Raw genomic sequence first — 23,543 nt, 5'->3', positions numbered from 1 at the left:
AGCCCTTGCAGGACACAGACCAACCCCACAGGGGCTTCACATGCCATTCCCCTTTGTAAGAGCGTGGCACACCCCTCCCTCCTCGGCAGCCAGAGCTTCCTGAAGTGGAGACACGGAGGTGCGCCCACCGCGCTTCCCCAGAAAGCTTGTTCGAACCGCAGTCTCAGAAGGTTAAACGTAGAAATCTTTGGCCTGGGTTTATGGTACCCTGTCCCATTGGTCTTCACGAGGCCCCACTCTTGTCTTGGATGGGTACATCCATATATATTCTGTTAGTCTCATCCCCTCTGTGTACAAACATCCTAGTGAACAGAATCAACACCTCTTGGTTTCCTTTGTGTCCTTGCAAGAGTTGTACTGTTGTCTTGTGAGCGTGTATGTGTTTACTTTAATGGAAATGTGCTAAGTGTATGCAGGGGACCAACCTTCCTCGTTTGCATGGGACTGAGAGGGTTCCTGGGACACAGGTTTTCAATGCTAAAACTGGGGACATTTGGGGAAACCAGAATGAGCTAACTGGTCACCCTATATATCCTACCTGCCTGCTCCACCTCAGAGGGGCCACCTTGCCTCCAGCTCACTCCCATCAGGAGGCGATGTGTTTTCTTGTACATGTCTCTTTTGTCCCTGTGTGAGCAATTCTCTGGGATGTGCGCCAGGATCTGGAACCGCTGGCTCCTAGCATTTGCATACACTTCATGTGACCCAGTAGAGCACTTCCATTAGTAGGGCAGGAAGATTCCCGTCCCCAGCTTCCTAGCTTGACATGGTCCCACAGTGATATCTCCTTGTTGTTTTAATTTACATTGCTCTGATGACTAATGGCTTCGAGCACCACCTGATGTGCTTTTAGCCTTTTGGTTTCCTCCTCTGTAAATTGTCCCTGTTCCCCGTCCTTTTCCTGGTTGAGATGGCTGGCTTTGCATTATTGATTTGTAAGTCTTCTTTGCATATTCTTGCTATAGACCCCTGTTAGTTTAAAATATTGAAAAGACCTCCCAGCCTGTCTTCTGTCTACAGACTGAGTCCATGGTGCCCCTCATTGAACAAACGTCATCACTCCTGACAAGCTTTCTAGTTTGGTTGAAGAAGTCTTTAATGAAGACCTCTCTCTCCTGTCACCCTCTCCTAGGAGACAAATATATATTCTACAATATTTTCTGATATTTTGGTTTTATCTCTTAAATTGCTATATTATAGATCTCTCTCTCACACACAGCTTAGGGGTCCAGTTTTGCTTTTCTATATATAAGGAGCCACTCTTCCTAACATCAGCTTACTAACTCATACTAACTTCTCTCCACTTATGGTCTGTGTCAGAGCCCTCTGTGTATCCCATTAGTCTAGTCTGCTCCAGAACCTTGCCATATTGGCTTCATTAATATGGATTTTTTTTTATTTATTTTTTTTTTTTTTTGGTGGTACTGGGGATGGAACGCTTCTACCTTCGGGCTACACTCCCAGAACTATTTTATATTTTATTTGGAAACAGGGTCTCTTAAGCTAGCATGGCTGGCTTCGAACCTGAGCGATCCTCCTGTCTCCGCCTCCCAAGCACAGGGATTACAAGCGTGAGCCACCACTCCCGGCAAATATGGATCTTTTGTATGCCTTAATATTAGGGAAGCAAACTCCCCTTTCTTATTTATTTGTGTGTGTGTTTTTATTCACTAATCTCTACTGGGGATTGAACCCAGAGGTGTCCTAACCCCAAACTACACCCCAGCCCTTTTTGTTTTTTATTTTGAAACAGGGTTGCTGAGGCTGTCCTCAAACCTGCAATCCTCCTGTCTCCGCCTCCCAAGTACTGAGATTATAGGTGTGTGCCACATGCTTGGCACAAGTTCTCTTTTCTTACTCTTTCTTTTGTAAAGTTGACCTATATGTACACCTTTTATTCTTCCAAATAAATGTTAATGTTTACCAAATTCTTCCAAAGCCAACTGGGATTTTGATTAAGATGACATTGAACTGAAATTTTAATTTAGGATGTTGTTTATAATATTAAATCGTCTGTTCAAATGATCTACTAGACTTTACTAGATTTTTTAAAGTTTTCTATATAGAAGTCTATAGTGTGTGTGTGTGTGTGTGTGTGTGTGTATGTGCACACGCGCGCGCATTCTACCTCTGAGCTATACCCCCAACCTCTTTTTGTTTGTTGTTTTAAAACAGGGTCTTACCAGGTTACTGAGTCTCTCCATGTTGTTGAGGCTGTCCTTAAACCTTCAATATTTCTCTTAGCCTCCCAAGTACTAGGACAACAGATGTGTGCCACCACCCCTGGCTGAAATCTATATATTCTTAATTAATTCCTAGATACTTTATAGTTTTGATGATGTTGTGAAATGGTATCTTTACTTTATTACAGTCTCTTAGTTCATTATTGCTTTCAATTCTTTTGTAAGTCCCTTTTATTTTCTGGCAACCTTGCTGAACTCTTAGGGGTTTCAATAGTTTGTATACTGATTCTGTTTTTCTTATGCATATGAGCATATGATCTACAAAACATGTGTTTTATCTCTTCCTTTCCGATCTTTATCTCCATTACGTCTTGTCTTCTTATAGAAACTTGGTCATGCCGGGCGTGGTGGCGCACGCTTGTCATCCCCGCGCTTGGGAGGCGGAGACAGGAGAATCGCGCAGGTTCAAAGCCAGCCGCGCTGGCTTAGGAGACCCTGTTTCCAAATTAAAATGTAAAAATCGGTCTGGGAGTGTAGCCCAGAGGTAGAAGGGCTTCCAGGAACCTCAGTACCACCAAAAAAAAAAAAAAAAAGAAAGAAAGAAACTTGGTCATGATTTCTAGTTCTACCTTAAACAACGATGGTGATAGCTGTCCTTTCTGCATTCCTTCCCAAAATTAAAGGGATTAAATGCGTCTCATGTTTGATCACCAAGTATGATTTTTGCAGTAGTATTTTACTCTCTCTCTCCTTGTCTCTCTAGCTCACTCAGAGTTTTCATTATAAAACGTTGTTGAACCTTATCAAAGGCTCTTTCTGTATCACTCAAGGTCATCACATTTCATTCCTTTAATATATTTCATAATGTATTCATTTCTGGTTAGATATTATTCTAACTGCTATTACACTATCATTTACCTAAAATTTTCTTGAACAGCATATATGATAGAAATTGGAAGCCGGGCGTGGTGGTGCACGCTTTTAATCCCAGCATTCGGGAGGTGGAGACAGGAGGATCACGGTTCAAGGACAGCCTCAGCTACTTAGCGAGGCCCTCCACAACTCAGTGAGACCCTGTTTCAAACACAAAGAATAAAAAAATTAGGGCTGGGGGTGTCGCTCAGAGGTAGAATGCCCCTGGGTTCCATCCCCAGTACTGCAAACAAAAAAAAAGAAAGAAAAGAAAAAAAAAAAGAAATTGGTCTTCATTGACATATTGAAAGACCCAAATGTAAAATCATCCAAGTCTAATGAAGGAAAGGTGGAAAACGCTTGCTTGTAATCCCAGTACCTGAGAGGCCGAGCCAGGAGGATCGCAGGCTCAAAATCAGCCTCAGCAACTTAGTGAGGCCTTCTGCAACTTAGTGAGCAAAGGAATTCTGCATTAGAACAAAGAACATTGTCTCAAAAAAAAAATAATACACACACACACACACACACACACACACACACACACACACACACATATATAAAATAAAGCTAAAGGTGTAGCTCAGAGGTGGAATGTCCCTGGGTTCAACCCTCAGTACCACAAAAAATAGTTTTAAAGATCCAAGTCTAGACTTTTTTGAGAGGGAGACTCTTCAACTCTTTTTTCAGTTTACTTGTCTTCTTACACTAACTTGAGATTTTGATAGTTTCCTAGGCATGCTAGTGTTTTATTTAGGTTCTCAAATTTATTAGCACATATAGGATTCTAATATTTTGAATTTTTTTTTTTTTTTTTTTTTTTTTTTTTGGTGTGGTGGTACTGGGGTTCCTGGAAGCCTTTCTACCTCCGGGCTACACTCCCAGACCTATTTTCTATTTTATTTGGAAACAGGGTCTCACTAAGTTGCCGAGAGCCTCACTAAGTAGCTGAGGCTGGCTTCAAACCTGCGCCATCCTCCTGTCTCCGCCTCCCGAGCGCGGTGATGACAAGCGTGCGCCACCACGCCCGGCTGAGGCCCCCCCTTTTTATTCCATGTTTTATTTACATGTATTTTCTCTCTGTTTCTCTTGGCCAGTCCTCACGTAAAATCCACTTATTAATCTTTGTAAAGAACCAGCTTTAGTTTTCCTTAATCTCCTCTGGTAATGGTGGTAGTCTCTTCATGTCATTGATTTCTGACCTTTTCTAATGACTCCATATTGATTTTATTTTGCCCAGTGCCCCCTTTCCCAGCTTAAGTGCTAAGCTTGTTTTTTGTTTGGTTTTTCTTTTCTTTTTCTGACAAGGTCTCACTATGTTGTCCAGGCTGGCCTCAGATTCATGATCCTCCTGCCTCAGCCTTCCAAGTAGCCTGTTCTGAGGGCACAGACCACTGTATCCAGCCCTTCTTGTTTCTCAATAAATGTGTGTGTGTGTGTGTGTGTGTGTGTGTGTGTGTGTGTGTGTGCGCGTGTGTGTGTGTGTGTGTGTGTGTTTTGCTGGAGATTGAACTCAGGGCCTCAAACGTGCTAAGCAAGTGCTCTACTGCTGACCTATATCCCAGCCCTTTTTAAAATTTTATTTTGATCCGGGTGTGATGGTGCACACTTGTACTTGGGAGGATGAGACAGGAGGATCACGCAGGTTCAGAACCAGCCTCAGCTACTTAGTGAGGCTCTCAGCAGCTTATAAGACCCTGTTTCCAAATAAAATATAAAAAATAGGTATGGGAGTGTAGCCCCTGGGTTCCATCCCCAGTACCATAAAAATAAATAAAGAAATATAAAATGATGGTCCAGGTGTGGTAGTAAATACCAACAGTCCCAGTATTTGGGAGGCCAAGACAGGATGGTAGATTTGCAGCCAACCTCAGCGAGGCCCTCAGCAACTTAGTGAGACCCTGTCTCAAAATTTAAAAATGCAAGGTTGGAATGTAGCTCAGGTGTAGAATGTCCCTGGATTTAATCCCCAGTGCCACAAATCATCACCATCATCATCATCGTCATCGTCATCATCATCAAGATGAGGGGTGGCTGTGGCAGAGAACCCAGCATGGCACACTGAGCCAGCATGAGAACCCACCACGGCACACTGAGCCAGCAGGAGGACCCACCACGGCACACTGAGCCAGCATGAGGACCCAGCATGGCATACCGAGCCAGTGAGAACCCACCATGGCATACTGAGAGGCTCAGGCCGCCCCACTGCATGGCTGCCGGCTCCCCACTCCCTCCCCTCCTGGTTTCCTGGTTGGTGAGGATGTGAGCAGCCCAGCCCAGCTCCTCGCAGGCCTGCCCCACCTGGCCTCTCTCCCTAATCAGCCAGGCAGAGCCTCCAACTCCCTCCTCCCGAGACTCCCAGGGGACAGATTAGCCCAGGCCCAGGCCAGGAGCAACCTGATGCCCCTTCCACAGGCACTGCCACCGCTTTCCATGCACTGCCCCGGGACACCTGAGCCACAGATAAACATGGCATTCAAAGTTAATCACCGTGTCCTTCCTCTCCCTAGAGCTGCCCAGCACAGGTCAGGTGGAGATCATCTCCACTGTCCCGTGTGCTGGGCACCTGAGGGGTGCCAGGCCTAGGCTAGAGATACCCTGGAGAGAGGAGAATGGCCTGAACAGGAACTTAGGAACGAGGTCACCTTTGGGGGTGTGTACAGAGACCACCGGGAGGGGCAGAAGCCAGGGAGCTGTGACAAATGCTCTAACAGCGGTGACCACCAGTTGGAAAGGAGGGGTGTTTATTGGGAAGGGTGCTGTCTGCCCACAGGGACACAATGGGGACCCCCTGGCACCTAATGGGGTGGGGCAGGAATGCTTCAGGACTCCCAATGCTCAGGCTTCCTGCCTTGCCATCAGAAGACTGTGACAAGCCGGGCGTGGTGGCGCACGCTTGTAATCCCTGCGCTTGGGAGGCAGAGACAGGAGGATCACGCAGGTAGCCAGCCGCGCTGGCTTACGAGACCCTGTTTCAAAATATAAAAAAATAGGTCTGGGAGTGTAGCCCGGAGGTAGAAGGGCTTCCAGGAACCCCAGTACCGCCAAAAAAAAAAAAAAAAAAAAAGACTGTGACAGCCCCTCTCACAGTAACGCCATGCTGCTGATACAGAGCAGGTGTGCATGAACATGAAGCCCTCCCCCTCCCCTGCTTCCTGGGGGGAGGCTCTCGAGCAACCGAGCAACCCAAGTGCTCAGGACAGGACCTGGGAGAAAGACAATGCTCCTATAACAATGCTGGAAACAGCCTGGCAGTCTCCCCTTTCCCAGAGGCGGGAACCTGAGCTCCCCCATTTAACCTCCAACTCCCAAGGACCTGAGAGAGAGCGAAGGAGGCCCAGCCTTTGCGGCCACGGAGTCCACCGCAAGCTGGTGCAGCCTGGCTCTAACACAGGCTGTGTGGACCAGAACCCCTAGGAGAGGCCAGAATGACAACGGAGCGCTGCTATTTACTGTGGCGAGAAGGGCCGAGAGCTTTGCTCAGACAGCATGCTCCCTAAAACTCTCTGGGCAGGCTTCATCCCAGGGCTGGAGGAGCCATGCCAGGATCGGAGCCCACGTCTATGTGCTTCTAGAACCGGGGGGCATTTGCAAAAGGGGCAGACTCAGACCTGCCCTCACAGAGCTCAGCACACATGGACCCGATACAGACAAGTATGGACCATGGACTTCTGAGCCTGGAGGAGAGGACGGACGGCGTGAGCCCCCCAGGGCTGGCAGAACAGGGGACCTGGCCCCATCTGCCCACTCCTGCTTGCAGGTGGAAGTTGTGAGCCGTAAGCTTCCTAGAGGCAGGAAAAGGCCTGTCTTTTCATCACTGCCCAGCACCCAGCAGGGGACTGGGAGAAAACTGCCGAATAAAGGCATGAGGCGAAGCATAGGCATCCACCAGCTGGCACTGGCACCAGGGGCCTGCGCTCGGCTCCGGAGGGCAAAGCAGGGCTGGCAGCATGGGCACCCTCTTAGCGCGGGCCTGGCAAAAGAAGTAGGCAAGGCACAGACATGATCGCTTAAAGAGCCCTTAGGGATCACCCCATTTAGCCTCCTGTTTCACAGTGAAAAGAGAAAGTGTAGGGGGAGGAAATGAGCTGACCGAGACCACCGGCTGAGGACAGGCGGAATATAGACCCAGGTCTTCCAGCTCCCGAGACGGTCTCTTTACATTTCACCCCAATTCTTTGCAGCGCATCTCAGTTCCCCTTAAGGATGCTATCTTGTAGGTTGAGGAAGGTTCCAGGGCTGGTCGGTGGTCAAGCTGGGCACAATCCAGATCATTCTCCAGCGCACAACAGGGACACCTGTCTGCAGAGCCCCAGATCCCTGGGGCTGATAGCGTGCGGAAGGCGGCATCTTGGCCAAGCAGCGGCCAGGTCAGGGCTGAACCTGGAGCTGGTGAACTGGGTCACAAATGATCACTTGCAGGGCTCCGAGACCTCTCCTGACAGAGATCCTCTTTCCTTCCCCTACCCAGAATACCCATCTCCCTACTCCCGCCAATGGTCCTATTGCAGGTTGCTATTTCAAGCCAGTGTCTGTCTCCAGAACTATCCAGAAGCATCCCCAGGACTAGGAAACACCCCTTCATGCCCACAACTTCTGTGTTACCCACATCCTCTGGCTCGAGACATCTTGGGCAGCGAGGTCTGGCGTAGCTCCGGAGTCCCCAGGTTACCAGGCGAACGTTTTGTGGCTTGAGGGCTGAGACAGAGTGGGCTCTTAGATGGACCGCTGGAATTCCTTGACCCAAACTCTAGGGCACCCCCAGAAACAGAAAACACCACCCCCAGCTTTTACAGCCACAGGAAGAGGATCGTGCTGGTGCCGCCCAGCTGGAGATGTGCCCCCTTCCCAGACGCTCCCTGCAATCTGGAAGTGTCTGTCACCAAGCCGCCAGGCCTGGCCCTGTTCCACACGGAGTGCCTGGCTGGCTTCGCAGTTACCCCAAAAGTGCAGTATACCGCGTCACCCTCACTTTAGAGAGAGGTGCACAACCTGCCCCAGCATGCTCCACTAGTAAGGATTGGTACTACAGTCAGGCCCATCATTTGAGACCTGTTCACTGAGTACTTACTGTGCGCCAGCCCTGCGGCAGGTGCAGGGAGACCCCAGTGAACCACACCAAGACCTGGGTCTCGGCCCCATCCCCGCTCTCGCCAATCATAAGCCAAAGTGAAGAAGAGAAGCAAAAGAGCTGGTGGCCCTAACACAAGTCTGACACTTAGAGCCACAGAGAGCATGGGGTAATGTCACCGTTATCTTGTGCTGCGTAACAAGACACCCCTCAACCTGGTGACTGACATGATTCATATTTTATTTATTTATGATTTTTAACAATGTGCTTTTATTGGTGTATTATAGTCTAACATCATAATGTATATCACACGTGCGCACAGCATTTGGTGCCCCTGTATCCCCATTTCTCCCCTCCCCATTACAGGGTACTGAGACTGATGTTGATATAATCACTTATGTACACAGGGTCAATGGTAGTAATTCCATGGATGAACCTCAGCCTTCCCCTCCCTTCCCTTAGACCACCTCCCGGGCTCGTGTGCGGAGTCCCTCTGGAATCCCAATTACTCCCTAAATGAGAACACTGGGAAGCAAGGAAACTTGCCCAAGTTCATGCAGCTGCTAGTGGCAGAGCCCGGGTGCACGCAGCCCGCCTCCTGTATAAACTACTGAGCTAGCCGGGCGTGGTGGCGCACGCTTGTAATCCCCGCGCTTGGGACATTGGCAGGCCAAAGCAGAGATGGTGTCGGGAAGTGAAGGAGGGAGACATGGCAGCCACAGACACGCACAGAGCTGCCACGGGGGGGAATGAACGAGAAAGAGGACCCAAGGAATAACGCCTCCCATGTCTGCAGCGCTCTGCCACTGACGAAATCCTGTCACCTCTGTGGCTTCTTTTGGTTCTCTTAACAGCCCCTTGAGATAGCTGTCTTAGTCCATTTTCTGATACTATAATCAGATACCTGAGCCAGAATAATTGATAAAGAATTGGGTTCTGAAGGGTGGGAATTCCAAGAGCACCTGGTGAGGGCCTCTTTGCTGCGGCATGACACGGCAGATGGCACCGCAGGATGAGCCAGAGCAAGCACCAGCCTGGTGCCCGGACCCCACCCGGAGATGCCAGTCCAATTGGTGTCAGGCAGGGCCCAGGGACTTTTAGTGAAAGCTTCTGGAAATGATGCTGACACGCAGCCAGGGATGGGAACCACTGGGGCACAAAGAGAGTAGCCGAGACAGAGAGGAAAACGATGGAGGGTAAAGTGGACGAGCTGAGGAGAAAAGGCAGAGAAATAAAACAGGAGAGCAAGAAAGTAGAAGCCGGAATGGTGGTACTCGGGAGTAGCACTGGTACTCGGTAATCCTGGTCCTTGGTAATCCCAGCACTTAGGAGGCTGAGATAGGAGGAGTGCAGGTTCAAGACCAGTCTCAGCAATTTAGCAAGACTCTCAGAAAACCTAGAAAAGACCCTGTTTCAAAACAAAACAAACAGCCGGGCATGGTGGTGCACGCTTGTAATCCCCGCGCTTGGGAGGCTGAGACAGGAGGATCACACAGGTTCAAAGCCAGCCTCAGCTACTTAGTGAGGCTCTCAGCAACTTAGACCCTGTTTCCAAATAAAGTATAAAATAGGTCTGGGAGTATAGCCCGGAGGTAGAAAGCCCCTGGGTTCCACCCCCAGTAGCACCAAAAACAAAACAAAACAAAACAAAATGATTTTGAAGGGCTGGAGATGTAGCTTGGAGGTAGAATATCCCTGAATTAATCCAAAGGAAAGATAGAAGGAGGAAGGAAGGAAGGAAGGAAGGAAGGAAGGAAAAAAGGAAGGAAGGAAAGAAGGAAAGGAGAGAGGAGAGGGGAGGGGAAAGTATAGTGAAGGTAAAAAATACAGGTGGTAGAAAGGTGAGGAAAGGGAAGAATGTGTAAGAGGAGAGAGAAGTCAGGACACGCTTCTGGCTCACTGAGACCTTTCGGTCACTCACCCTGAACACCTCTGAGGAGGACCTGAGTCTCGGCCCACTCAGCCCAGCGTTCACTTCCTCCAGCCCCCAGCTTGGGCTCCTTCCTACAAATGCTCCTTCTGGCTGAGAAATTCCTGGAGCAGGGCCGGTCCCCAGGCCTGCTTCCCTGGACTCTCCTCCCTCCCACCCTCCCGGCCTGTGGGGTGGGCCTCTGTGCCCCACTGCACTACACCCCAGGAGCTCCCTCTGCAGGTCCCCTGGCCTCGGTCCACCATTTTTCTCTGAAATGACTTTGCTGTCGCCCTTGTGCCCTCCTGGCTAAGCCACCTTTCCATGTACCCTCCCTCTGACGGTGCTGTCGCCATCGGATCCCTCACGTCTCCTGTTCCTCCTCCCCTTCCAATGCCGGATCCCTCCCACAACCCATGGATCACTCACCCCTGCCTGCTTCATCTCAAGCAAACCTGAGAGTATCCTCCAGCACCCCTTCTCAACACCCAGCGGATGACGATGAGTCGGGCTCATCTCCCTGCAGCCCCAGAGAAGCAACTTCATTAAGAAAACCACATGCTCTGCCCACAGAGACAGCAGACAGCAGGAGCCCACGCTGTTTAATGAGGCTGCCTCGCCCTCCCCGCTCCCCCCCCTCCCCGCTCAGACCCTACCCATCCCACCCGCACCCCTCCCTCTGTGTGTCCCTCACACACTCAAATCAGGGACCCTCCTGGACCAGACCAGTCCTGCAGGAAGCTAAGGCCATCCTGGGACAGACCCTGCACACACTGGACAGTGACCTGCCAGGTTGGCCCAGTGTCCTCCCAGCCCCCCAAGTCCCTACTCTGAAAGAGGAAAGCTGAGCTTTGGAAGTGGCCCCTGCAAGCTGGGCTCTAAGAAGCCTCCTCCCCAGACCCACTCAGCCGCCAGCCCATCTCTATATCATACTGCTTCTCTGAGCCCTAGATTTTCTGTCCATAAAACAAAGAAGGCATTACCAGCCTCTCGGGCTGTTGTAAAGACTAAGTGAATTAATATCACAAAGGTTTCAGACCCCTGCAAAATGACAAGGTCTCCATAAATCACAGCGATTATTACTAATCACTATTAAGTATTACTGGTCTCTTGAGTGGCCTGAATTGGATGGGGTGTTAAAAGGATACTTAAAAATAAAAAGTCAAGCCAGGTATGTGGCGCACACTTGTAATCCCAGCATTTGGGAAGCTGAGACAGGAGGATCACGGTTCGAGGACAGCCTCAGCTACTTGCAACTCAGGGAGACCCTATTTCAAAATAAAGAATAAAAAATAGGCCTGGGGGATATAGCTCAGAGGTAGAATGCCCCTAGGTTCCATCCCCAGTACCATGAAAAACTATATATATATATATATATATATATATATATATATATATATAGTCACTGATTAGCCTTAGCAACTTAGCAAGACACTATTTCAAAATTTTAAAAATTACAGGGAAAAAAGGACTGGAGTGTCGCTTGGAGGTAGAAAGCCCCTGGATTCAATCCCCAGCACCCAAAAAAAAAAAAAAAAAATTAAAACTTGCTACGTTCCACCTGCTTTGCCAAAACCACACTGGTATACATCTCAACAGCCCTGAGCTACCCGCCAAAGCCTCAGCTCATTTGGTCATCCAAACTCTGGCCAAGGCCAACACTCTCACCTGGCACTGGTCTCCACCTGGCCTTCTCCCCTTCTTTAGTGCTTGGGGCTTTAGACTTGGAAGAGGGGCCCCTGCTCAGACCCTCCCCAGCCCCTCCCACTCCAGCAGAGGCAGAGGTGTGGCATCTTTCTGGGGTTTTGCCATGAGCACAAACCCCCAGGTGACAGCTTCTCTGACAAGCTCAGGGTGCCCTCGGCATGGCGGGCTGCAGGCTGCAAGCACTGGCTTCCTCCAGGACACTGTGCAGGAGTTCTGTGGGACATCTGAGGCCATAGGTTCCAGCTTGGGAGGCCTGGCTCCAGCCCACCCCAGCTCCTGCCACCGGGGACATCCCTGCAGCCTCCTCTGTGTGGAGGAACCCACCCCTCCGCAGGCGGCCCTTGGAGGGAGTGCCATCAGGTCACCACTTGGCCCACAGAACAGAAACCACATACACGTCTCACCCCACAGGGCCACACGAGGCTCTGTGGGTCTCCTGAGACCAGCTCACTGCCAGGCAGATGCTCTTGGGATGTGCATGCCAGGCTGTCTTTCTCGCAGGTGCCTCATCTCTATGAGCTGTGTCTCCAGGCAATACCACAAAAACACTGCTCTCAGGACGTGGTCACTTCTACCTCTTCCTTTCCCTTCTTCGTTGCCCCACGCAGGAGGAGAGCTGAGCGAGGGCAGGGGTAGCGGGGCCTTTGAGAAGCCGAGGGAGGCGCCCGCCTCTGCCATCATTGACTTTCTTTAGCGAATGGGGCACTCAGAACCTTTTGGCCTCTATGTTGAGCCCTCATTGCCACTTCTAGGACATTGGGAAAAAATTCCATTCGAGTTTCATTGATCTTTGTTGTTGATTCTGGGAAGACTCTAAGCGAAAGGGTGAATCTAGAAACGGTGAGTCAGGGAAAGGCTTTGGTCCTGATCTCATAACACTAAACAGCTAAAAGTCCGTTCTGACACGAACACGGCCACAGTGTGGGTGGCTCGGCCTCAGTGGGGGCGTCCAGGCAGAGCCCGGGCTGGGCAGAATGACTGCTGGGGAGAGCTGAAAGCTCACGGCTCCTCTCAGCACACACCCAAACCAGGCTCATAACCTGAGGCAAAAGTCCTGGCTAGGTCTAAGTCGTCCCCTTCCCGCCTGACCTTGGGCAGCTCCCAAGGCTCTTGGAGCGGCATGTGTGAAAGAGAGTGGACAGCAAGCCCACTCTATGCCGTGAGAGTCCAGGTGCGAGTGCTTTGTGCCTGGGCCCGTGTGAGGGGCCACGGGGGCTGCGAAAGGCCTCCACCCACACTCCACGGGCTCTCCTGTTCTTCCCGCCTGAGATCCCGCTATCCCTCTCTCCCCAGACGTTCCGGTGGCCGGTGGCCAGCAACATCGACAAAACCGAGATGCTGGAGATCCAGATTTTCAACTACAGCAAAGTCTTCAGCAACAAGTGAGTGTGGGCTGGGCTGGGCCTGCCCCGAGCCTTGGGCTACCCCGGGGCTTAAAATAGGGACTGCATCCCTGGCCTGCCCTGGGAAGACCCTCAGTGACCAAAGAAGTCGCAGGCTGAGTTGTGCCCACATTCTGCTCCCGCATGGAGCCCCAGGCCCTCACCCGTTGCCATTCAAGAGCACCTCGCCCTCCTGGCCACCCTTTTGTCCCCAGCCCCACCAGTTTCCTGTCTCTTTCTTTAGGCTCCCCTCTGCACCCGCTGGGGGACAGTAACCCATCAGAAAGGTTAAATCCTGAATGGCTGACAATGTCTTTCTTCAGACAGTCTCCCTTCAGGGAGAACTTGTCTCCCAAGAGCCATGAGACACTTAGATGAGGTGCTTTAGGAGGCAGACCTGCAGGTCCTCAGGTCAGCCATCTGCCGTGGGACCCTCGGCAGGGCACGTAACCTCTCTGTGTTCAATATACTCATGTGAGAAAAGGATATATATTTGCATCAAAGGCAGCTGTGAGAAGCGAATGAGATAGAGTCATTCATTACAAGTGTTGACTAAGTTCCCGTGTGTGTCAGGCACTGAGCTAGGTGCTGGAAAGCCAGGTGCCTGCCCTCGTGCGTCAGCACATGAGTGTTATCACCATGAGATGCTCCAGCAGGGTGGGCATCTTTCTCTCTGAGTGACCAGCAGAACTGAGAAAGATTCGAACAGTCTAGAATGGTGGCTTCATATTAGAAATGTAAATTTCAGTCCTACATTCAGAAATTAATTACTCTTATGTAAGCTGGAGGAGGTCATGAATTAACTGCTATGTGCACCAAAACATGTGGAGGTATTAGCTTAGTGGGGGCTCAGTGTGACTCAACAGTGGGAGGGAAGCTCAAGCCAAAAAAAAAAGCTAACCCAGTCCTAGGTCCTATTAGAAGCTGTACAATATTAGCAGAAGAGGAGAGGGTTCCACTGCTCTCCTTTTGGTTGCAGATGACTCCAGTAGGTACCATCTATGGTTGCCTATGGGAAAGGATTTCAAATCTTGCCTTAAAACAAGTGGATGCAAGGAGAGAGTCATATAAAACATACTTATCCATTCATCTATCCAGCTACCCATCCATCCATTCATTCATCCAACCATTAACTTATCCAACCATCTATTAGCTTTCATCCATTCATCCATCCATCCACCTATCCATCCATAATCTGTGTATTCATCTCTCCATTTGTCTATCCATCCATCTGTTCATCTGCATTCATCTATCTACACATCTGTCCATCCACTCATCCACCCTCCCATCCATTCCTCTATCAATCTGTCAGCCAGCCTGCCATCTATTCATCCATCTATCTACCCATACATCTATACATCCACCCATTCTTCCAGCCACTCACCAAACACGTACTGAGCAAATAATATTCTATATCAGACAGAAACTGTGCTAGTCACTGGAGGTGTTGGGATAAGGGATCAAGGCACAGTCCCTACCCCAAGAAGGCTTTCTGCCATGGGAAGAGGAGAGAGAAGAATGATCCTAGAGGGAACATGAGGACGAGGCTTTATTGTTGGGAGAAAGCAGAAAAGATCATCAGAACTCTTCAACCAACATGCTCCTTCAGGAAGTAGTGAGCTCCCTTCTTCTGGGAGAGGACAACCCAGAGTGGACTGAAGAGGGGATTTCTGAGTCAGGAAGAGCTGAAATTCATGGGCTGTGAGGAGTGTGTGATTCTGTAGTATTTATAGTGAGCTCTCAAGATCACAGAGTATGACGCACGGACATTTCAGGCCTGCTGGCAGGGCCACAAGAGAGATGTTTAGGTCACAGAGGTCTCCCTTTGCCTTTCAGGGACCCAGGCAGCTGCCTCTGGTGTCCATAAGAAAGGTTGGTGAGAGAAAGCACACCAGGGACCCCAAGGGGGAGCATGGCCTTCTTCCCTGGGATGAGGCACCCGAGTGACCTGTGAGGACAGGAGAAACCGAACAAGAGGAGGAGCCAATACCGACAGAGTGGGAGTGGAGGGGGAGGGGAGGCAGAATCAGAAGCTGAGGGCCAGGAAGGGGCCAGCAGGGGCCACTCAGGAACCCCAGCAGGAACCAGCCCTTAGATGTCAGAGCATCCGGGAGCGTGGAGCTCCACCAGGGCAGCCCTTGCCTTCAAGAGGGAAAACTAAGTCCCAGAAGGTACAGTGAGGTCACACGAAGAGACAGGGAAGAGGCAGGTTGCGACCCACATCTTCCATCTGCTCTTCCTGGTCCTCGGCAACTCCCAACACCCACAGGATTTGAGCAGTGACGTGGAAACCAAAGACTCGGAAGACATTGTTAACTCATTTACAGTTAAAGTTGCTAGACCAACCACAGAAGTGCTAGAAACCCTTAAACACATCAAAAGTCCTGCTATACACAAATCAGTATTCAGGAAATTGTCTACCACATAGCGAAGATGCTGAAAGTTGAGGCTCCACTTAAGTGTTCTTAGGTGTAAGAAGGAAGACAAAAAGGGGTGCGTTTCCTACCCCAGCGCTCCCCTTCTTTGTCCCTCCCTCCCTTGCTCTCCCCACTCACAAGGAGGCAGGAAAACCCACCCACAGGGGAGCGCTCAGGTGTGAACGAGGATCCTGCCATTTTCTCAGGAACCTAGAGAATGTCCAGTACAAGACACTGTTGGCTGAGAGATGGGACAGGGATAAGAAGAGGCCATCTTGTGGAAACACAGCCCATCCTGACACAGGACAGCCTGGGGAGGGGTGCTTGGAGTCAGGTGGGGCTCAGGGCCCCCCATTCTGAAGTCAGGGAGTTATTTCCTAGAGCCAAAGAAAAGGCCCACATCTAGTGGTTCTAGGGCCTGCCGGGAGCTGGAGGCTTGGTGGGAAGGAGGAAGCATCCTAATCAGGGTCCAGGAGGCCACTTGGCTCCGCCTGGAGCAAGTATCTCCTTCCATGAACCTTGAGCTTCCTGTGCAGGAAGATGTTAGGTTGGGACGTCTTGGGCATCCTGCTTACCTGTCCAGGATCTTGAGGGGCAATGGCCTGGCCCAACCACCAGCCTTCTGGCTGTGGAGGATGCCAGAGTCCCTGAATAATTCAGGAGCCAGGAGCACAGTGGAGGGCCAGCGGATCCCAGGGCACCTGACACTGGCTCCCAGGGGGACGCAATGAATTATTGACAGGATTCTGGTGCCCGGTTGCCATTCTATTGTGGTCAGTCTGTGGCCCATCTGTACCTGAGGCCTCCTGTCTGACTACCTGAGAATCCTGGACCGCCCTGCCAGCCAGGCCCCGCGATGGGGGCCTTCCAGGAGGAGTGCTCTCTGTGAGGAGGGATTGGGTGGACCATAAGGGAAGTGTCAGAGGACGTGGCGTCAGCTCCCAGCTCCTTCATCTAACAGCCTGGGTGAACCTGAGGCCCAGAGAGGGCCCTTGCCCAGGGTCACACAGCAGGTCTTCAACCCAGACCTCCTGACCTCTCGGCCAGTGCTCCTTCTCATACCTCCATTTCCAAGGACACAGCTCCGCTGTCCAGGGGACGGATGAGCCCACCCTTCCTTTGTCACCCCAGGGGCCAGGTCCCACGGGTCACTGCCCCGGCTCTTCCCCAGAGCGTGTCTGTGGGGGAGAATGAGGGCAGCGTTCTGGTTGAAAGCCGCACAGCAGCGTGAGGGCCTTTGTTTTGAAACTGCGTTTTTATAGCAAGCACCTGTTTTTGCTTAGATGATTGCTTGCAGACCTGCAAAAAGAGCAACACTTCATAAAAGTGCTTTTCTTTATAGTTCACGTAAAAGTGAGATGATATCAATTACCCGTTTCAAAGAATATTCCTTTTTGTTTTTAATTTGAGGAAGGGCAGAGGTGCTGGGAGGTAAAATCCCCTGCAGCGTGACAAGTTGGTTCCTCCTATAGCAGCGGGTCCTCCGGGCTTGGCCAGGCGGCGCGGGCTCTGTCAGGGGGAGGGTCGGCCTGGGTCTGCTGCCAGATCCCAGCCGGCGAAGGGGAACCACCCGACCTGGGCCCTCCAGATGGCAAGCCCAGCATTAGAGAGCTTGGTGGGAGTGTTTCTGCTCACTCAGAGAGGCTGAAGGACCAACCAGACCCACACAAGCTACCAGGTGGCAGACTCTCCCATGGGCTCTGCTGGGTGACCCACATCTGTCTACACTGCCTGATGTTTAGCCTGGGCTTAGGCCAGGGTGTGGGGAGTGGGGGTTTCCAGGCCTCTGGGATGTGCGGGTGAACCAGCGGTGGGAGCCCATGGAGCAGTGAGATCCCGCCGCCCCAGCTCCCCGGCTCCCCATGTCCAGCTAGGCTCAGAGCTGGAGGTTGTTTCAGAGCTGAATGCTAGGCAAACAGCTCCTTTCTGCCCCCTGGGGGCGTCTTGTCACATTGCAGCACCTCCTCTGATCCCAGGGACTTTCCTTGGCTGTTCTTGGGCCTCAAGATGGAGTAAGATGTGCCCTGGGCAGGTACCTGGCAAAGTCCCAGTAAAATGATAGTGTCCTGAAGACCCCACAGGCAAAGTATCAGAGTGAAACAGACTTTCAGAGTGTGCCTCCCCCCGCAGCAGCCTCACCAGCATCACCTGGACAGAAGTGCAAATTCCCAGGCCATGTCCCACCAGTCAGATCAGAGACCTGGAGGAGCAGCCAGTGGTGCGAGCTGAGCTGATGGCCATGGTGAGTCATTTATACCATGGAAACTGGCAAAGCTACACACTGGCACTGCCTTCCTTCCTTACCAGTTGTTCAACAGTTACCAGCACATCGGAGGTCCCTATCATTTGTATTTCGAGGAGCCCTCTAGTGATCCTGTTCATGAAGTTTGAGAAGCACTGATTTAGGACCCAGAAAGGTGAGGTTGCCACCAGGCGGGGGTGCCCTTTCATGCCAGTCATCTGCCCTCCAGATGTCTCTGAGATGTAGAAACCTGAGCCCAGACAAAGACAGATCAAGACTCAGGAGCAGCGGTTCTGGGTCTTCTGGCCCCCAGCCCAGCACTTCTCCCTGTGATATCTCCCCGGCTGAGGAGAGATCAGGATGGGACACGGCCTCCCGTGTGGCTGGCCTGAGAAGAGTCAAGAAGCCTAGTTGGGCTCCAGAGTGGAGGGCCTGGACAGTTCCGCCCAGGGAGGTGGCGTGAGCTGAAAGCCAGGGCTCTGAGCCCTGGAGGGATGCGGTTCACACGTACCCAACACGACTGCTTCCAGAAATTCCTCTTCGTGTGGATGGATTTTTTTTTTCTTTTTTAAAATCAGTGTTCATCCTCCATAGCCCTCGGAAGGGTATAAACTTCAACCATGACTAAGTCAGAATTTGCCTACATCTCACTTCACCTCACATTTGCAGGGGGTCCTTGTACCCTCATGGACATGCTGTCCTTTAATTGGCTGTGTTCCTGTTCCCTTTCTTGGCCCCGAGGACAGCACAGATGACTCCCAGGTCCCTTCCAGCTCTCACTGTGCGAATCCCCTCAGCCATGGTCCTTCTACAGAGAAGGGCCACGTGCTCAACTCGACCCATGAGAACAGACCACGTGAGCGCAGCCCTGAGCGCCCTGCTCACTCCCACCGTGGGGTAGAAGGGATCCACGTCAGCATTTACTGGACATCAGTTCAGTCAGCAGATATCGAGGTGTTTAGTGTATGGGAAATACAGAATAGAGGCTAAACATAAAAAAACCTGCATGCACACCCAGGGCTTTGGGAGTGGTGAGTATGTGCTAGATACCGACCAGATCATCGACAGAGTCTCACTCACTTAGTAAAGCAGGGGCGTTAGCTCAAGAGCAAACCCAGAGCTTAGGCGGGGTGCCGGAGACAGGTACCCTGCTGGGAAGTGTAAGCTGGCTTTCAAACTCCATTCTCCCCGACACTGGGTAGCTGTGCCCTGCTGTGCAGCTAGAGTACGGGGACTCCGCAGTTCCACGGGTCCTTGCCTTGAAGTTGCTTAAGGGCTGCCCCTGTGGGATGAAGGAGCAGCATTGGCGAGTAATGGAGATCTTGGTCACAGTTGGGGAAGTGGAAGGGAGGAGCCACTTATGAATCCTGGGGCCTCAGTCCTTCCCAGCAGCCTCCACACAGGCCTCTGGGCCTCCAAAAGCTGCTCTTGCAGGGGCCCAGCTGAAGCCTGATTCCATACACCCTGGCTCCCAGTCTGTGAACGCCATCCCAGGATGCTCACTGCCCCTTAGAACTCCCCTGGGGACAGGCTTCACGTATACAACCATAGACATTTGTAGGAATCACATACCTCGGGGACATGCTTTCCTGGCCAGGCCAGTCCCAGCTCCTGGACCATCGTCTCTAGTCCCAGCCTCGGGCTTGTGTGAGTCCACCTGCCCCTTCCCAGCCTCCCACAGCCCTCAGGATGTCAGCCTTGGCCCTCACTCTGGCATCTTCTGTGCAACCGCCATGTCCTGGTGCCATTCACAGGCTGATCGGGACCTTCCGCATGGTGCTGCAGCAGGTGGTGGAGGAGAACCGCGTGGAGGTGACCGATACACTCATGGACGACAACAACGCCGTCATCAAGGTGGGTGTGACCAGACTCCCTGGACTTGCCCCTCCTGGGCCCACCGGGAAGCCTGCTTTTGCTTTCTCTCCCCCACATGTAGGGAAGACTGGGCAGCACTTCATACAGGGCAAGGCGAGGGAGGAGGAGACGGGGAGACTGCTGGAATTACTCATGTGGGGCCGGGGCTGGAGCCTCTGGAGCGTGACAGTGATGGGGAAGGGCAGTGGGAGGTGCCATTCCTTCTCTTCCATCAGGACCCAGCTCAGGAATCACGAATGCGGCTTCTCTAAGCACCCAAAGGCCAACCTGAGCCCTGCTGGCCCTCCACCAAGTGGCCTCCACTCTGCCTACCTGACTGGGCTCCTCTTTTTGACTAGGATCTTTGATTGGGAGTGCAGGGATCTCAGCATGAGCACAGAGGCACTAGTAGCAGGCCTGGCATTTGATGTATGTTCTGAAAAAGGAGACAATAAAACCCTGGCCCACCCAGTGCCCAGGGGCTGCTCTCCTGTCTTCTCCCTCCCACCTCCGTCACTCATGGGCAGTTGGCAGCATGGAAATGAGCCCAGCACCTGGGTGTGTACCTTGGTCAGGCCGCCCCCTAACTATGACTTAGACAGGCTTCTTGTCTTCTGCAATGTGAGTAAAAATATGGAATCCACCTGACAGGGTTGTTCCGAGCACTGAGAACACACAGAAAGGGCTTAGGATAGCTGAGCCCATAGCAAGGACTCAGTAACTACATAAAATGCTATTGTCAGCTAGGAGTTCCTGGCCTCAGCTCGGCCACGTGTAAAGTGGGGCTGCACCATGGTGCCCCCACCAGGGTCCTACGTTAAGGCACGGCCCTGCGTAATAACTGGCAGGAACAGCCTGAGAGGGTAAGATTGGAAGGAGCCCTCACTGAGGAATGCTCAGAATGGGACCGAAACTCCCACCCTGAATTGGCATGTGAGGATACTTCCTTGCAAACGGGAGGACAGCTAGGGCTCCTGACCTGAGCTCAGCCAGGCCATTCTCTCCCCTGGGTGGGCTAGAGGTTGGGTGGGCGGCTCAGCCACCACAGCAAGGGGAGAGGGGGTGCACAAAAAGCAGCAGGAATGGCGGGCTTGCACACCATGGCAGCCTGGAGGGAGACAAGGTATCGTGGGTGACGAGGGAGGAAGGAACGGAATGTTGGCAGGGACCAGCACACAGCCGGGCCTATATTTCTAGAATTACACTTGGGGTTTGTGCCCAGGAAAGGGCTTGCAGATCATCAAGCCCACACACCTTTCACCTCTGCTGCCTGTGTTATGGATGGGAATGCCGAAGTCTTGGGTGGAAATAGATTTGCCTGAGGTCAGAGAGCTGATAACAGCAGAGGCAGCTCTGAAACCCAAGACTTCCAAATCCAGGCTGCCATGTTCCCATGACAACATACTTGGTCACACCAGAGGGGCCTCCTTGGCTCAGAGGAAAGGACATGGGGCTTGGAGTCAAGGGTCCGGGCTCAAGTCCCAGCTGCAGCAGTTCCTACCTGCTGGACTCTAGGCACGCGACTTACCTCCGGCTATGTTAGGTAGGGTGGGTTGAAGTGTTGAGAAGATCAGATGAGTTTACATAAAAGTATCTCAGCATGATAACGGCGAGGGCTCAGAAAACGTGTGCGCCTTTCCCTTCCCTTGGGAAATCCAAGCCTGGCCATCGGGGGCTCCAAGGACTGAGGGAAAGGTGCTATCGAGTACATGAGCAAGTCGCCCCCAGATCTGAGAGGCCTCCCTTCTCCCATGTGGTTGAGGAAGGGACTGGAAAGGGTCTCCCCTGTGCACAGGGTGCACCCAGAGCTGGACAGAGGTACGTGGCCCAAGGACAAAAGGCAGGAATCCAACCAGGCTCCTCAGTTGCCGAGCCTGGGCCCAGGTTTTGTTCTACTTTCTGCAGAGGAGAGGCCCAGGGCAACCCCCAAGGTCCTGTCCTCTCCAGGGCAGGAAGATCAGAGTGTCCAGGGCTGCGCCTCTCCTGGAAGGCGAGCTTAGCTCATGTTGTCACGCCACCAAGAGGCCCCTGTTCTGAGGACAAGGACGTGACCTAATCTTTGGGGACACTAAATGTAATTCTTGATTATGAATACAGGAAACTCAGAGAGCCCACCCCTAGTGCCAGGTTCAACTGCCCAGGGTGGGCCCCCAACCTTGGCCTTGGGAGCAGCAAAGCCAAGGGCCCTGGGACCTAAGGCCAGGACCCCCTGAGCTGGGGAGTTTGCAAGTATCAGTCTTTCTGAGCCTTGGTTTTCTCATCTGAAAAATGAGTAGGGTGGGGGACTCCCCCCATGTCCCCTCTAACAGGCTGGAAGCACTTCACAAGCACTGTTTAGTAGCAGGATGCCGGGACTGGAACTGTCACCGCCGTCCCAGGCGTCTGCCACCCTCCCTCCTTCCAGACCAGCCTGTGCGTAGAGATCCGTTATCAGGCCACAGACGGCACCATGGGCTCCTGGGACGACGGGGTCTTCCTGGGGGATGAGTCTCTTCAGGAAGAAGAGAAGGACAGCCAGGAGACAGACGGGCTGCTCCCCGGCTCCCGCCCCAGCTCGCGGCCACCAGGAGAGAAGAGCTTCCGGAGGTAACAGGCTGGGCCCCTCCTGCCTCCCCCAAAGACCCTGGGAGTAGGCCTGAGGCCTGGTCCAGGCCTGGCTGGGCTCACAGGGCAGCTGGGTTGCTGTAGATGATGCAGCTGTGAGAAGATATCTTGGCAATATCCCTCATCTGTACCCCTCAGAGCTCAGCGGGGAGGCGGCAAGGGCTCAGAGAGGGCTGAGGGGCCGGGCCTCCCCAACCCTGAGGGAGCGGAGGGTCTGGGAGGTTGAGGGGAAGGGACTAGACTGCATGCCCTCCTTAGGGAATGGGAGGAGGTGGAGGAAGGTCCAGCCTCTAAGGTCTAAGATCCAGCAGTGCCAACCAGGCCCAGACAGCTGAGCCTCTACCCTGGCCCAGGGAAGACACCCAAAAGGTGTTCACTCTTCCTGCCAGAGAGAAGCCAGCGGTCCTGGCTGGGGCCCAGCCTCTCCTCTGTCGAGAAAAATACTTCCAGGCACTTCTGTGGTCATGCCCTGCGGATGCCCTGCTACACACAGATGACAGGGAGCTGCGTCCAGACCTGCTCATTCCGCACACAGTATTTTTACAGGATCTAGGCTGGGCTAGTGAAGTGGTGTCCACAGGTCCCTAGGTCACTGCCCAGGGACAGTGTGTGAAATGCTGATAAGACTAAAGGGCCAGGCTATGATTTGAGAAGAACAAGGATCTCCAAGCTGTGGGAAGCGTCTCCCTCTCATCTACTTTCACCCTTCCCTTCCCAAGTAAAGGTCACTGGGTCCCTGTGCGATGATGCCAATTAGCTGTAATGGAGTCAATGGGCATTTACTGGACAAATACGTTTCCCGGCAGGATTAGAACCCAGGGGCTAGAAATGCTAAGTGGAGGGGGCTCAGGGGACGCTCACACGATGGCCACCACCTGGTCCTCATCCATCAACTCTACTCAGGAAAGAGCTGGACAGGGCTGGCTCAGAGTCTGCGGGTGGCCTCTAGGAGAGGGTTTTTCTGAGGTTGTGATTAGAAGCCACAGTAGGGCCATCAGTTATAGGGAAAGGAGCTCCGGCCTGAGTCAGGAGAGCTATGCTCCGTTAAGTCCCATCCTGACTCTGCCACTCAGCTACAACCCCTCCAGGCCAATAACAGGAAGGGCTTCAGCAAGCTGACATGCTGGCTCCCCTCACCTCTGACATCCTGGGGACCAGGAGATGTCCTGCTTCCTAGAGGTAGCATCCATGGGAAGCTCCTCTGAGCCTGGGGCTGCCCTCTGTGGGGTGGCTGTACTGTGGGCAATGCCATTCTCTCCCAGTCC

The 23,543-nt window shown here is 52.4% G+C and overlaps 1 protein-coding gene across 3 annotated transcripts in view; it reads left to right on the top strand.

Annotated features, from left to right (window-relative positions):
- OTOF (otoferlin) overlaps nucleotides 1-23,543 on the top strand; it is a gene marked incomplete at both ends in the record, with an annotated part of 86,931 nt that overhangs the window by 14,572 nt on the left and 48,816 nt on the right. For all 3 annotated transcript variants that reach the window (XM_080712076.1, XM_080712074.1, XM_080712075.1), the window contains 3 exons: nucleotides 13,073-13,161; nucleotides 19,575-19,674; nucleotides 22,079-22,260. In XM_080712076.1, coding sequence (XP_080568202.1) covers nucleotides 13,073-13,161; nucleotides 19,575-19,674; nucleotides 22,079-22,260 — 371 coding nt within the window. The remainder of the gene's footprint in view (nucleotides 1-13,072; nucleotides 13,162-19,574; nucleotides 19,675-22,078; nucleotides 22,261-23,543) is intronic.

The sequence above is a fragment of the Muscardinus avellanarius genome (assembly GCF_963383645.1).
Source record: "Muscardinus avellanarius genome assembly, chromosome: 15".
Taxonomy (NCBI): domain Eukaryota; kingdom Metazoa; phylum Chordata; class Mammalia; order Rodentia; family Gliridae; genus Muscardinus; species Muscardinus avellanarius.
Note: the sequence above shows the minus strand (reverse complement) of the source record. Positions and strands in the feature narration are given on the sequence as shown.